This window comes from Colobus angolensis, unplaced genomic scaffold (assembly GCF_000951035.1).
Source record: "Colobus angolensis palliatus isolate OR3802 unplaced genomic scaffold, Cang.pa_1.0 Scaffold152, whole genome shotgun sequence".
NCBI lineage: Eukaryota > Metazoa > Chordata > Mammalia > Primates > Cercopithecidae > Colobus > Colobus angolensis.
In genome coordinates, this window is record NW_012114622.1 from 5,100,595 (window position 1) to 5,113,090 (window position 12,496).

The following is a 12,496-nucleotide window of genomic DNA, read 5'->3' on the forward strand; positions in this document are numbered from 1 at the left end:
AATTATCTGTTTTTTTACTGACATACATATTTAAGGTTATTGATTTTTCTCTGAATACTCCTTTAGCTGTCCTGTACAGGCTCTACCACTGTTATTTTTATTATTTATTTGTATGAATTTTTAAATTTTTGTTTATTGCCAATTTTACCCTAGAATTTATTTTTTAATTGTTTTCCTAAATTTGGGATGTAAGATGCTTTGTGTATTCTGTAATCAGAGAATTTTATCTATCTTTATTTCTACTTTGTGAAGGCACAATATGTAGCATTATACACTCTAATTTTGTGAGTATTCAAAGGACACTTTTGAAGAATACATAATTAAATATGTAATAATCATGCAGAGCCTCTATTTGCAATTTGTCTTAGGCCTGAAAATTTTAGGCAGGGTGCTGTCTGCTTTTATTCTAACACTCTTCATTATTTCGTACTATCTTTCTTCATCTTAATTATATTGTATTATATATTTATATGATTATAATCTATCATGTATAATTATTATAATTTTGCTTTAAATGCCATGAAACCAAAGTCAGTAATATTACATAGCTAAGACCTTCCATATGATATTGATTAAAAATGGTGAAAGTAAATATACCTCCATTTTTCCCAATCTCAGAAGAAAAGCATTGCATCTTACCATTACATATGATGATATCTATAGGTTTTTTGTAGATCCCATGTGTCAAGTTGAAGATGTAATATTACTGGATTTGGTTTTACAGTATTTAAAACCAAATTGTACTAATTATATGTAATATAAATATATATTCTATTACTGGATTTGGTTTTATGATATTTAAAGAATTATTTTCATATATTTTTGTGAGGCATATTAGTCTGTAGCTTTCTGTTTCTGCGGTATCTTGGTTTAGTTTTGGTATTGGGGTAATACTGGCCTCATAAAATGAGTTTAGAAGTGTTTCATCCTTTCCTCTTTTCTGAAAGAGTACATGTAGGATTGGTATAATGACTTCCTAAAATTTGTTAATGATGTGTAGTTTTGTAAAACTCTTTGATTTTGATGTTAGAGTAATAATGGGCCTATAAAGTAGGAATTGTTTCCTTTTCCTTTTTGCTGAGTTCAAGTACTGGTATTATTTTTTCCTTAAAATGTTTAAATTTACTAGTGAAGTTCCCTATCCCTGAAGTGTGTATGTATGTGCAGGGGGTAATTTTGTGGATATCAAAGTGATGTAGTAGTTGGAGAATGATGTCTGGAGCCAGAAAGTCTATTAAAAGTACTTAGTTCTCATTGACTCTCTTTACAAGTCTTAGCTTATCTAACTGTGCCTCAGGAATACGCAATTATTGTTCCACCTCATATAATTGTTTTAAGGGAAAAAAATATAAAAACATGTGAGTGTGCTTGCTATTTGATACCCATTTGATTCTTTTCTTGCTATATGTTTCTAACTGCAACTTTTCCTTTTTTACAGAGGAGGATAAATATAATATTTACTCACCTTTGCTCTTCAAGTGTTTCCTGGCAGAAGGAATTGTCAATGGGCATACTTTGTTGGTTGCATCTGCTAAAGAGGATCCTGCCAACATTTTACAGGTATAGAATATATGAACTTAATATTGCATTTTGAATGTTTCATGAAAAAATATTTTTATGTATGTAAACAAGATATATGTTTGTATATATACAAACTATATTTAAATGCATTAACGAGATTATACATTTTTTAAAATCTCAGTAAAAACTATCAAATTTATTAGAACAGAGTTACATTTTAAACTAATGTTCTTGAACAATTTTTTTAAACTTCATATGAGAGGTGGGGAAATATTAAGCTATTAAAAAATGACAGTAAAATTACTAGACCAGGCATTCACAAAAGTCGTGCTTAATAGCAAAAAATTCTAGTTTACACTTCTTATTGAAGAAAGGGGAAAATATCCTTTAATTTTTTTTGCTTCTAATTATAACATCTTCATTTTGACTACTACTATGGCAAAGCAAATTTTCCAAAGTCTAAGTTTTCTATACTACTAACAAAGTATGGCTTAACTGTTGCTCTTAAGAAGCCTTTAAAAGAAACTTGAAATTTGAATTTTCAGCCTGAAACTATTATATAAAGTATAGGAAATCACTACTATATGAGTTAAAGCAAATAATGGAATAAAAACAAAAGGGACATCTATATAATCAGCAAATTAGCTGATAAGACATTTTAAATATTTTACATTTCTACTTAGCACAAGCAAAAATAAACTGATTCCAAGGCACTACAATATTTGCCATTTTTACTGCAAGCTGTAGGCAATTTTTTTTCTTTTAGATTTGAAGAGATGAGGTCTCACTATGTTGCCAGGCTGGTCTTGAATTCCTGGCCTCAAGGGATTCTCTCACCTGGGCCTCCCAAAGTTCTGGGCTTACAGGTATGAGCCACCACATCCAGCCTAGTGCAAGCTTTAATCATAGTTTCATTCTAAATGTATCTAAGGAAATTAAAATGTTCATACATAAAAAAATTATTTTATCTGATAGGTAATATTCTACACTGTCATGATAATAAGAGAACTCTGGAAAACTTTACATGAAGCAAAACAATTGCAGATTGTTTGATAATTATATTACCAATATGCCAGAGGTATAAATCAGAAGAATCAGATATTAGAAGTACACATTGATTAATATTAGTTTTCTTGGAGAATGCCACAAATGATTCTCTTCCATAATAAAATATGTCATTAATGTACTGCTTTTTTCCTCAGAGAGGACATTTTTAACTTTTAGAATTCTTAGTTTCTTTGTCCATAACAGAATCCTAATTTAAGCCATTATTTGAATAGAGTTCATAATCTAAAGTCATTTTTCCATAGGATATTTTAATTTTAGTACATAGTTTTTGCAAAATGGCAAATTAGTCATTTATAAGGAATTTGTAACATAATAAATACTAATTCATAATACCTGTGAATAAATGCCAACAAACTTCTTTGCCTTAGTATAAAAGTTACTGTAATGCTGAGGTCAAAACTAACATAATTCGTTCATATGATTCAGATTTTGCTTGTTAAATAGTACTACCATAAAATCCAAAGCAGAAACCTGTATATAATTGATTTTCCTTTGGTTGTAGGGCTTATTTTTTTTTCAATCACTTTTTTAGTTGTTTACTTTTTACAATATTTTTTAGTGTTTTCTTTTGCTCTTTTTCCTGCCTTTTATCATCTTGGCCAACTTCTGGACAGTGCTACACTTGCTAGGAGCAGTGGAGTAAAGGCCAAAACCATTGTTGTAAGAAAGCTATACAGGTTCTTTGTGGCATATTCCACACTATACTGAGACTAAGATTTTATATGAAACATCTATATAGCCATCATAGGAAAATTTTGCCAACCAGAAGCAGAAATGCCTATATATGCTTTTTAAAATAAAGTGTTTTATTTTTATTTTTTCCTCTTTCAACCCAGGTAGCTGATGTTAAAAATTTTCAGTTTGCTTTAGATAACACTTTAATTTCAAAACTAATCCCTGACATCTTTCTTAGGGGTGCCTTGAATTTGTACAAGTTAGTATTAAAAATCTCAGTGTACTTTACATATCCTTCTTTAGATGATGTGAGGGAGTTTGAAGCTGTAAAAGAAATATTACCTTTTTCATCAAGCTTTTATAAAATAGCCAGTCATTTATGGAAGTAATTGTGTGTTGCAAAGACTTAGTCATACAACAGTTTTATGGTGTAGGAGAATAAAATATAAAACTATAGTTAAAAACAAAACAGACTCTTAAAAAGTACACCATGTCTGACCCAGTTGCACATGTCTGACCAAGATAGATTAATAAAGTCCAGATTTCTCCTCATTCCTGAAACAGCTGGAAAAAAAAAAAGCAGCATAGAGTATAAGAAATAACAGTTTTCAAAACACTTGGCATCAGATGATAAAAGTGATTCCTAGATATACAAAACAAAGAAGGCAAACCCTATAACTTCCCTACCTTACTGAGTACAGTGTTTCCAAGCCACAGTGCAAAGAAGAGAAACACAAGATAAGATGACCTTCAGGCGGCACAACTAGGAGCACAACGAGGTCAAGGAAATTCTATTTATAAATCAGAGTACCTGAATGGGAAGAGGTGTATACATCAAGTGAGTTAGAAATCTGCATAGGGTCTCCCTCTAGTCTTCAGTTGAGTGCTCACCTGTACATGTACATGAGGAAATGGCCTGAGGTTAGAAAAGGAACTACCTGACAATATTAGAAGTAACAATCCCCAGGGCCAACAGTAATTCCTGCTCCCACATGCCAGAGTGAAAAACTTCATAATTCATGAGATGTCAGGTGGGGTATTTAGAAGAGTTTTGCATTGGTAAAAAGCAAAATTATCCCCAGTTTATAAAACACTGCTCTGGTCCTGTCTAATGAGGCTTAAAAACAAGGACTGAAATAACCAACTGTTTTCAAGTAACTTAACTGTGTCCCAGTCCAAAGCTCAAAGTACGATAATATTAAAGTGTCCAACACTCAACAGGATAAAATATTCTGTGTCTGGTTTCCAATTAAAACATAATAGACATGCAAAAAATAAGAAAATATAATTTATAATAAGGAGAAAAGTCAAAGCACAAAAGAAATGTCATGATAGAATTAGCAGATGAAAACATAAGTTTTATTATAAGTATGTTCTAAATATTCAGTAAACTAGAAGGAGGATTAAACATGTTAAATGGAAACATGGAAGATGTAAATATAAACACATGTTAAACTTCTAGAGATGAAAACTACAGTGACTGCAATGAAAAATACACTTGAGGTGCAAAGTGGATTAGACACTGAAAAAGAAAAGGCTAGTAAATTTGAAGACATGGATTTAAAATTATACAAGATGAAACCTGCAAAATAGACTGGGGAAAGAAAAGGATGTTTGCATTAGTGAGCTGTAAGATAACTTAAGGGTCCCTAACATGTGATTGGACTCTGAAGGGAGAAGGAGTGGTACAGAACAAATATTTGAAGAAATAAGTAATGAAAGTATTCCAGAAATAATGAAAAATATGCCACAATTCTAAGGTGTCTGGCAAACACCAAGTTTTTAAAGTCCTGAAGAAAACAACATCAATGCACATCATAATCAAATTTCTTGAAACAAGTGATAAAGAGAAAATCTTGAAAGTGACCAGAGATAAAAGCACATTACATAGATAGAACCAAAGATAAGAATGACAGCTGACTTTTAGTTTTAGGCAGTACAAACCAGAAAACAAGGAGGAAGTCTTTAAAATGCTAAAAAATAAAAATAAAAACATACTATCAATTCAGAATTCTATACTCAGCAAACATCTTTCATAAACAAAGATTTTGCAATTTTAAAAGGTTGTTTTTTATGAAAGCAAAATACTTTCTCAAATGCTAAAATCCAAAAGAAGTCACAACCACCAGACTTGCATTGTAAGAAATACTAAATAAAGTTTTTCACAAAAAAAATCAAAATAATACCAAATGAATATTTGGATCTAAACAAAGATATCAGAAGGACTGGAAATAAGTAAATATATAATACTTTTATTTAAGTGAATATAAAATACTTTTTTTCTCATTTTGTAAAGATAAAGTCATTAATGGTGAGAAGGAGAGAATAGAGGAAAAATGCAGAATTTGGAGCATGATGGATATATTTTTTGTCTTGATTATATTAATAGCTTCCAAAGTATATATGTAAAGGGACCTCAAAAAGTTTGTGGAAAAATGGAATTAAAACATAAAACCATAAACATTATTTCAAAACATAAGCTCCATCAAGTTCAAGACACTTTTGTGAGTGAGGATACCAGCCATTTAGTCCATTCTTAAAGAACTGAGGGTTCTGGGAATTTAACCATGTCAGTAGTCTTTTTTACTTTAACTGAAGAAAAATGGTGACATATACAGATTTTTTTTTTAAGATTGGGAAACAAAAAGAAGTTGGAAGGAGCCAAATCGGTACTGTAAGATGGACACATAATGATTTCCCATCGAAACTCTTGCAAAAATACCCTTGTTAGATGAGAGGCATAAGCAGAAGCTTGTCATGGTGGAAAATGACTCACTGGTGAAGATTTCCCAGACATTTTTTCTGCCAAATCTTTGGATATATTTCTCAAAGCAGTCATAATAAGCAGATGTTGTTCTTTGGCCCTCCAGAAAGTCAACAAACAAAATGCCTTCAGCATCCCAAAAAGTTGTTGTCATGACCTTTGCTCTTGACTTGTCCCCTTGTGCTTTCACTTCATCACTTCGACCTCTTGCTAGCCATTGCTTTGCTTGTGCTTTTTCTTCAGGATCATACTGGTAAAACCATGTTTCATTGCCTGTCATAATTTGTTGAAGAAATGCTTCAGGATCATGATCGCACTTGTTTAAAATTTCCATCAAAAGCTCTGCTCTTTGCAGCTGATTTGGCATAACAGTTTTGGCACCATAGATTGGAAAGTTTGCTCAACTTTAATTTTTTAGTCAGAATTGTGTCAGCTGAACCAATTGAAACGTCTGTGGTATTGGCTATTGTTCTGCTGTTAATCATTAGTCCTCTTCAATTAGGGCATGAACAAGATGAGTTTTTTCCCTGCAAATTGATGTGGATGGTCTGCAGCTGCAGCCTTCATCTTCAACATCATCTCATCCTTTCTTAAAATTAGTTATCCATTTGTAAAGTGCTGATTCTTTGGGGCATTGTCCCCATAAAGTATTCTCAAAGCATCGATGATTTTACCATTCTTCAACCCAAGCTTTACCATAAATCTGATGTTTTTTCTTACTTCAATTTTAGCAGAATTCACATTCTCTAATGGGTCTCTTTCTAACCGTTCTTCTTAGTGCCTCAAACTAGATCTTGTTACGACAAATTAGTATGAGTTTATTTTGGTGCAGAAAAGTTTTGGAAGTTATGCATAGTTTTTTTCACAATACGCTTTTACCGTACACTTTTTAAAGACTCCTTGTACTGCTGTAAAATATTACCAAATTACATGCATTAAGTATGGGCAGTTTGTTATGTGTCTGTTACACCTGAATAAAGCTATTTCTAAGAAAAATGGAATTTCAGTTAGTAAATTCATGTTCAAGTACAAGTTCTGCTGTTTTTTAAATAATTTCAGCAACTTGCTTGTACATTACCTCCTCTTTTATGAAATAAGGGTAACACTTGACCTTGTGAAAGTCTTTTCAAAACATATTATGACCCTAATTTTATAAGTAAGAGATATGAGACTAGGTTGACACAGATTTCTAACGTAGTAACAAAAATAATAATAATCAAACTTCCCTTTACTCTGGTTTCCCTAGCAATTCTGATATAAATAAAATGTGAGATATTTTATTTAGAGGACTGTATGTCACTGTGGTCATCTCTTAGGCCTCATCTAACTTGGCTCATCAACAGCACTTGATGTCATTGATCACTCATTCTTTCCTGATATACTTTCTTCCTTTCAGGATACTACACTTTCTTGGTGTTCTCCTCTCTCTAACTAGCCACTTTTTCTTATTCTTCTTTGCTATTTCTTACTTATTTACTCAGACTTTTAATAGACGTGTCTTAGGACTCAGACCTTAGGACTCCTCCGTTTCTGTTCTCTCACTGATCACGTCTGCTCCTAGGATGTCAATACTATGTATATGCTGATGACTTTCAAATTTATAATCTAGTTGGACCTATCCTGAGCTGCTACTGCATTCTGTACATCTGACTCCTACAATTGTATATCCAGCTCCCTACAGTACATCTTATTTTAGTCTGTTGGAGATCTCAAACGTAACATGTTCAAAACCAAACTCCTGAACTGGTCTCCCCAGGCCTGTTCCTTTTTCAGCCTTTCCCATCTCAATTAATGCCAACTCACATCTTCTGTTTGCTCAAGCCTAAACCAAGAATTCATCCTTATCTTTTTCTCCTATAGTCTCCTTCAATTTCTCAGGAAATACAAATATATTACTTTGAACATAAATTATTTATTGCTTGGCCTCCTTGTTTCTACCTTTGCTTCTCTTCAGTCTGATCTCACCAAAATATTCAGTGAGCCTCTTCAGATGTAAGTCAGATCATGTCACTCATCTAAACTCAAAACTCTCCAGCAAGACAAAGGCCACAGTCCTTACAGTGACTTTCAAGGCCCTAGCTAATATTCTGTTACCTCCCCTTTACCTGTCCGACCTCATCACTTAATATCTCCCCCTGATTTTATTCTGTTTATATGAACTACCTTGCTTGCTAGGCATGCTCCAAAATTAGGGCCATTGGATTTGTTGTTCCCTTTGCTAAGAACTTTTTTGCTTCTCTCAGACTTTGCTCAAATGTTGCCATCTCAGCAGGGCCTAACCTAACTACCCTAATAAATGTTACAACTTCCTACTCCCACTCCCCAGGCCTCCTAATCCTGTTAGCTGCCTTATTTTTCTCCACAGCCTTACTGTCACCTGATATGCTTTATAATTTACTTCTGATTTGTTTATTGTGTTTCTTCCATACAAGTCTTTTCTGTTTTATTCATTGCTATATTTCTATTGCCTAGTACAGTGGATGACAAATGTATACTTACTATATATGAATAGTCTGAGGAAACATGATACCCAAATATTTGGTCAAATATTATTCTAGGTGTTCCCATAAGGGTGTTTTGAATGGAATTAGCATTTAATTTGGTAGACTGAGTAAAGTAGATTGCCCTCCCTAATTTGGGTGGGCCTCAGCCAGTCAACAGAAGACCTCAATAAAACAAAAACACTGGAACCCCGTCTCTACTAAAAAATACAAAAAACTAGCCGGGCGCGGTGGCGGGCACCTGTAGTCCCAGCTACTTGGGAGGCTGAGGCAGGAGAATGGCGTAAATCCGGGAGGCAGAGCTTGCAGTGAGCTGAGATCGGCCACAGCACTCCAGCCTGGGCGACAGAGCGAGACTCCGTCTCAAAAAAAAAAAAAAAACAAAACACTACCATCCCCTGAGTCAGAGAAATTTTCCTGCCTCTTTTTAAACTTGATAATTGGCTTTTTCCTGCCATCTGACTCTTACCGAAACATCAGCTTTTCCTGGGTCTTGAGCCTGCCAGCTTACAAATTGGAATTACACCTTGGTTCTCTTGGTTCTCAGACCAATGGACCTTGATTAGAACTACACTATTAACTATCCGAGGTCTCCAGCCTGCCAACTTACCCTACAACTCTTCGGATTTGCCCACATTTATAATGATATGAGACAGTTTCTTACAATAAATCTCTTTGCACACACAAACACACACACACTTGGTTCAGTTTCTCGAGAGAGCCCTAAATAATACAATTTTTAATACATTAAAGCAGGGGCCCCCAACCCTCAGGCCATGGATCAGTACTGGAACGGGGCCACACAGCAGGAGGTGAGCAGCAGGCAAGTAAACAAAGCTTCATCTGTATTTACAGCTGCTCCTCATTGCTTGTATTACTGCCTGAGTTCTACCTCCTGTCAGATCAGTGATGGCATCAGATTCTCATAGGAGCATGAACCCTATTGTGAACTGCTCATGCAAAGGATCTAGGTTACGCACTCCAAATGAGAATCTAATGGCTGAAGATCTGACACTGTCTCCCATCACTCCCGTCTAGCTGCAGGAAAACAAGCTCAGGGCTCCCACTAATTCTACATTATGGTGAATTACATAATTATTTCATTGTATATTACAATGTAATAAGGATAGAAATAAAATGCACAATAAATCTAATGCTCTTGAATCATCCAGAAACCATCCCAGTCTGTGGAAAAACTGTCTTCCACAAACCAGCCCCTGGTGCCAAAAAGGTTGGGGACTGCTGCATTAAAGGATTCTCTTACTCTAGAATGTCGTAGGTTTGGTTTTGTTTTAAAGTTGTTATTTTTTTCCTCTGGCTTTCTTCCATCTTTCCCAGCTTTACTGAGATGTAATTGACTAATACAAGTTGATATATTTTATATATATGAATTATTTTATATACATATAAAAAATGCATATAACATGATTTGGTATATGTGTACATTGTGAAACGATTTCCACAATCAAGTTAATTAACACATCTATCACCATGCATACTTACAATTTTTGGTGCGGAAGGAACACTTTAAATCTACTGTTTTAGCAAATTTTAAATATACAATACAATATAATTAACTATAGTCACTATACTGTACATTAGATCCTCAGAACTTACTCATGTGATAACTGAAGGTTTATAGCCTTTGACCAACATCTCTTCATTTCTTCTACACTCCAGCCCGTCACAACCACCACTCTTCTGTCTCTAGTTTTGAACTAAGGAATGTATTCTAGTGTCATCATATCCATTATGCTTTATCTTGTGCATTTAGAATGTATTATCAAAGATATTATTATTGCTGACACAAAAACCTAATTGCCTTAAGCATTAGATTAGTTTTTATATAGCATTTCAGATTTGATAGTCAAGTTATATATTCACCATAAAGTTGAATGTGTGATCTTTAGGAAAAATTAACTTGTTTGCTTTCAATGTCATTATTTCCTTTTAAATAAAGCCACTTACACAGATAAGTACTGAAAGTAGTCAAAGCATGTATATGCTAAATAATCTACAAAGTTAACATTTCCCTAAATTAATAAATTTAGTGATTCATTTTTAAATTATTTGAATTTTGATTATGTTTTCATATTTCACACTGCTCTACTCTGAAAATATATCTGGTTTTAATACAGTCATTTCACCTGTTAGTAATATTCCCTAAATTCCTAATATTGTCATTTTATACTTCTTACATATTTGTTATGGAATAAACAGTATTTGATTTTTTGGCACACTTACAATGTTGTACAAGCACTGTGATTAGAAGAATAAAATGGATACTTAAAGTGAGGGAGGCGCCCAAGATGGCCGAATAGGAACAGCTCCAGCCTCCAACGCCCAGCGTGAGCAACACAGAAAATGGGTGATTTCTGCATTTTCAATTGCGGTACTGGGTTCATCTCACTGGGGCGTGTCAGACAGTCGATGCTGGTCTGCGGGTGCAATCCGACCAGCGAGAGCTGAAGCAGGGCAAGGCATTGTCTCACCTGGGAAGCTCAAGGGGGAAGGGAATTCCTTTTCCTAGCCTAGGGAAATTCAGACACACAATACCTGGAAAATCAGGTAACTCCCACCCTAATACTGCACTTTACCAAGGGTCTTAGCAAAGGCACACCAGGAGATTATATCCCACACCTGGCCCAGAGGGTCCCATGCCCACATAGCCTCCCTCATTGCTGGCACAGCAGCCTGAGATCTAACTGCAAGGCGGCAGCGAGGATGGGGGAGGGGTGCCCACCATTGCTGAGGTGTAAGTAGGTAAACAAAGCCGCGCAGAAGCTCGAATTGGGTGGAGCTCACCACAGCTCAAGGAGGCCTGCCTGCCTCTGTAGACTCCACCTCTGGGGACAGGGCATAGCTAAACAAAAAGCAGCAGAAACCTCTGCAGATGGAAAAGTCCCTGTCTGACAGCTATCAAGAGAGCAGTGGTTCTCCCAGCATGGAGGTTGAGATGTGAGAAGGGACACGCTGCCTGCTCAATTGAGTCCCTGACCCGTGAGTAGCCTAACTGGGAGACATCCCCCACTAGGTGCAGACCGACACTTCACACCTCACACGGCTGGGTAAACCCCTGAGACGAAGCTTCCAGAACAAGAATCAGACAGCAACACTCGATGTTCAGCAATATTCTATCTTCTGCAGCCTCCGTTGCTGATACGCAGGAAAACAGGGTCTGGAGTGGACCTCAAGCAAACTCCAACAGACCTATAGCCAAGGATCCTGACTGTCAGAAGGAAAACTAACAAACAGAAAGGACACCCACACCAAAACCCCATCAGTACATCACCATCATCCAAGACCAAAGGCAGATAAAACCACAAAGATGGGAAAAAAGCAGGGCAGAAAAGCTGGAAATTGAAAAAATCAGAGTGCATCTCCCCCTCCAGAGGAACACAGCTCATCACCAGCAACAGAACAAAGCTGGACGGAGAATGACTTTGACTAGTTGAGAGAAGAAGGCTTCAGTCGATCAAACTTCTCAAAGCTAAAGGAGGAACTATGTAACCAGTGAAAAGAAACTAAAAACTTTGAAAAAAGAATGGATGGATAACTAGAATAATCAATGCAGAGAAGACCTTAAAAGAACTGATAGAGGTGAAAACCATGACACGAGAACTATGTGACGAATGCACAAGCTTCAGTAACCGACTCCATCAACTGGAAGAAAGAGTATCAGTGATTGAAGACCAAATGAATGAAATGAAGTGACAAGAGAAGAGCAGAGAAAAAAGAGTAAAAAGGAATGATGAAAACCTCCAAGAAATACGGGATTATGTGAAAAGACCAAATCTACGTCTGATTAGTGTGCCTGAAAGTGATGGGGAAAATGGAACCAAGTTGGAAAACACTCTGCAGGATATCATCCAGGAGAACTTCCCCAACCTAGTAAGGCAGGTCAAAATCCAAATTCAGGAAATACAGAGAACACCACAAAGATAATACTCGAGAAGAGCAACTCCAA

At 35.4% G+C, this 12,496-nt stretch overlaps 1 protein-coding gene across 3 annotated transcripts in view; it reads left to right on the plus strand.

Moving 5' to 3' along the window:
* Nucleotides 1-12,496, plus strand: part of ELP4 (elongator acetyltransferase complex subunit 4) — a 281,026-nt gene that overhangs the window by 38,651 nt on the left and 229,879 nt on the right. For all 3 annotated transcript variants that reach the window (XR_001001145.1, XM_011936337.1, XM_011936338.1), the window contains exon 3: nucleotides 1,439-1,560. Coding sequence is in view for 2 of the 3 variants with exons in the window: in XM_011936337.1 (XP_011791727.1) it covers nucleotides 1,439-1,560 (122 nt within the window). In the remaining variant the exon portion in view is untranslated. The remainder of the gene's footprint in view (nucleotides 1-1,438; nucleotides 1,561-12,496) is intronic.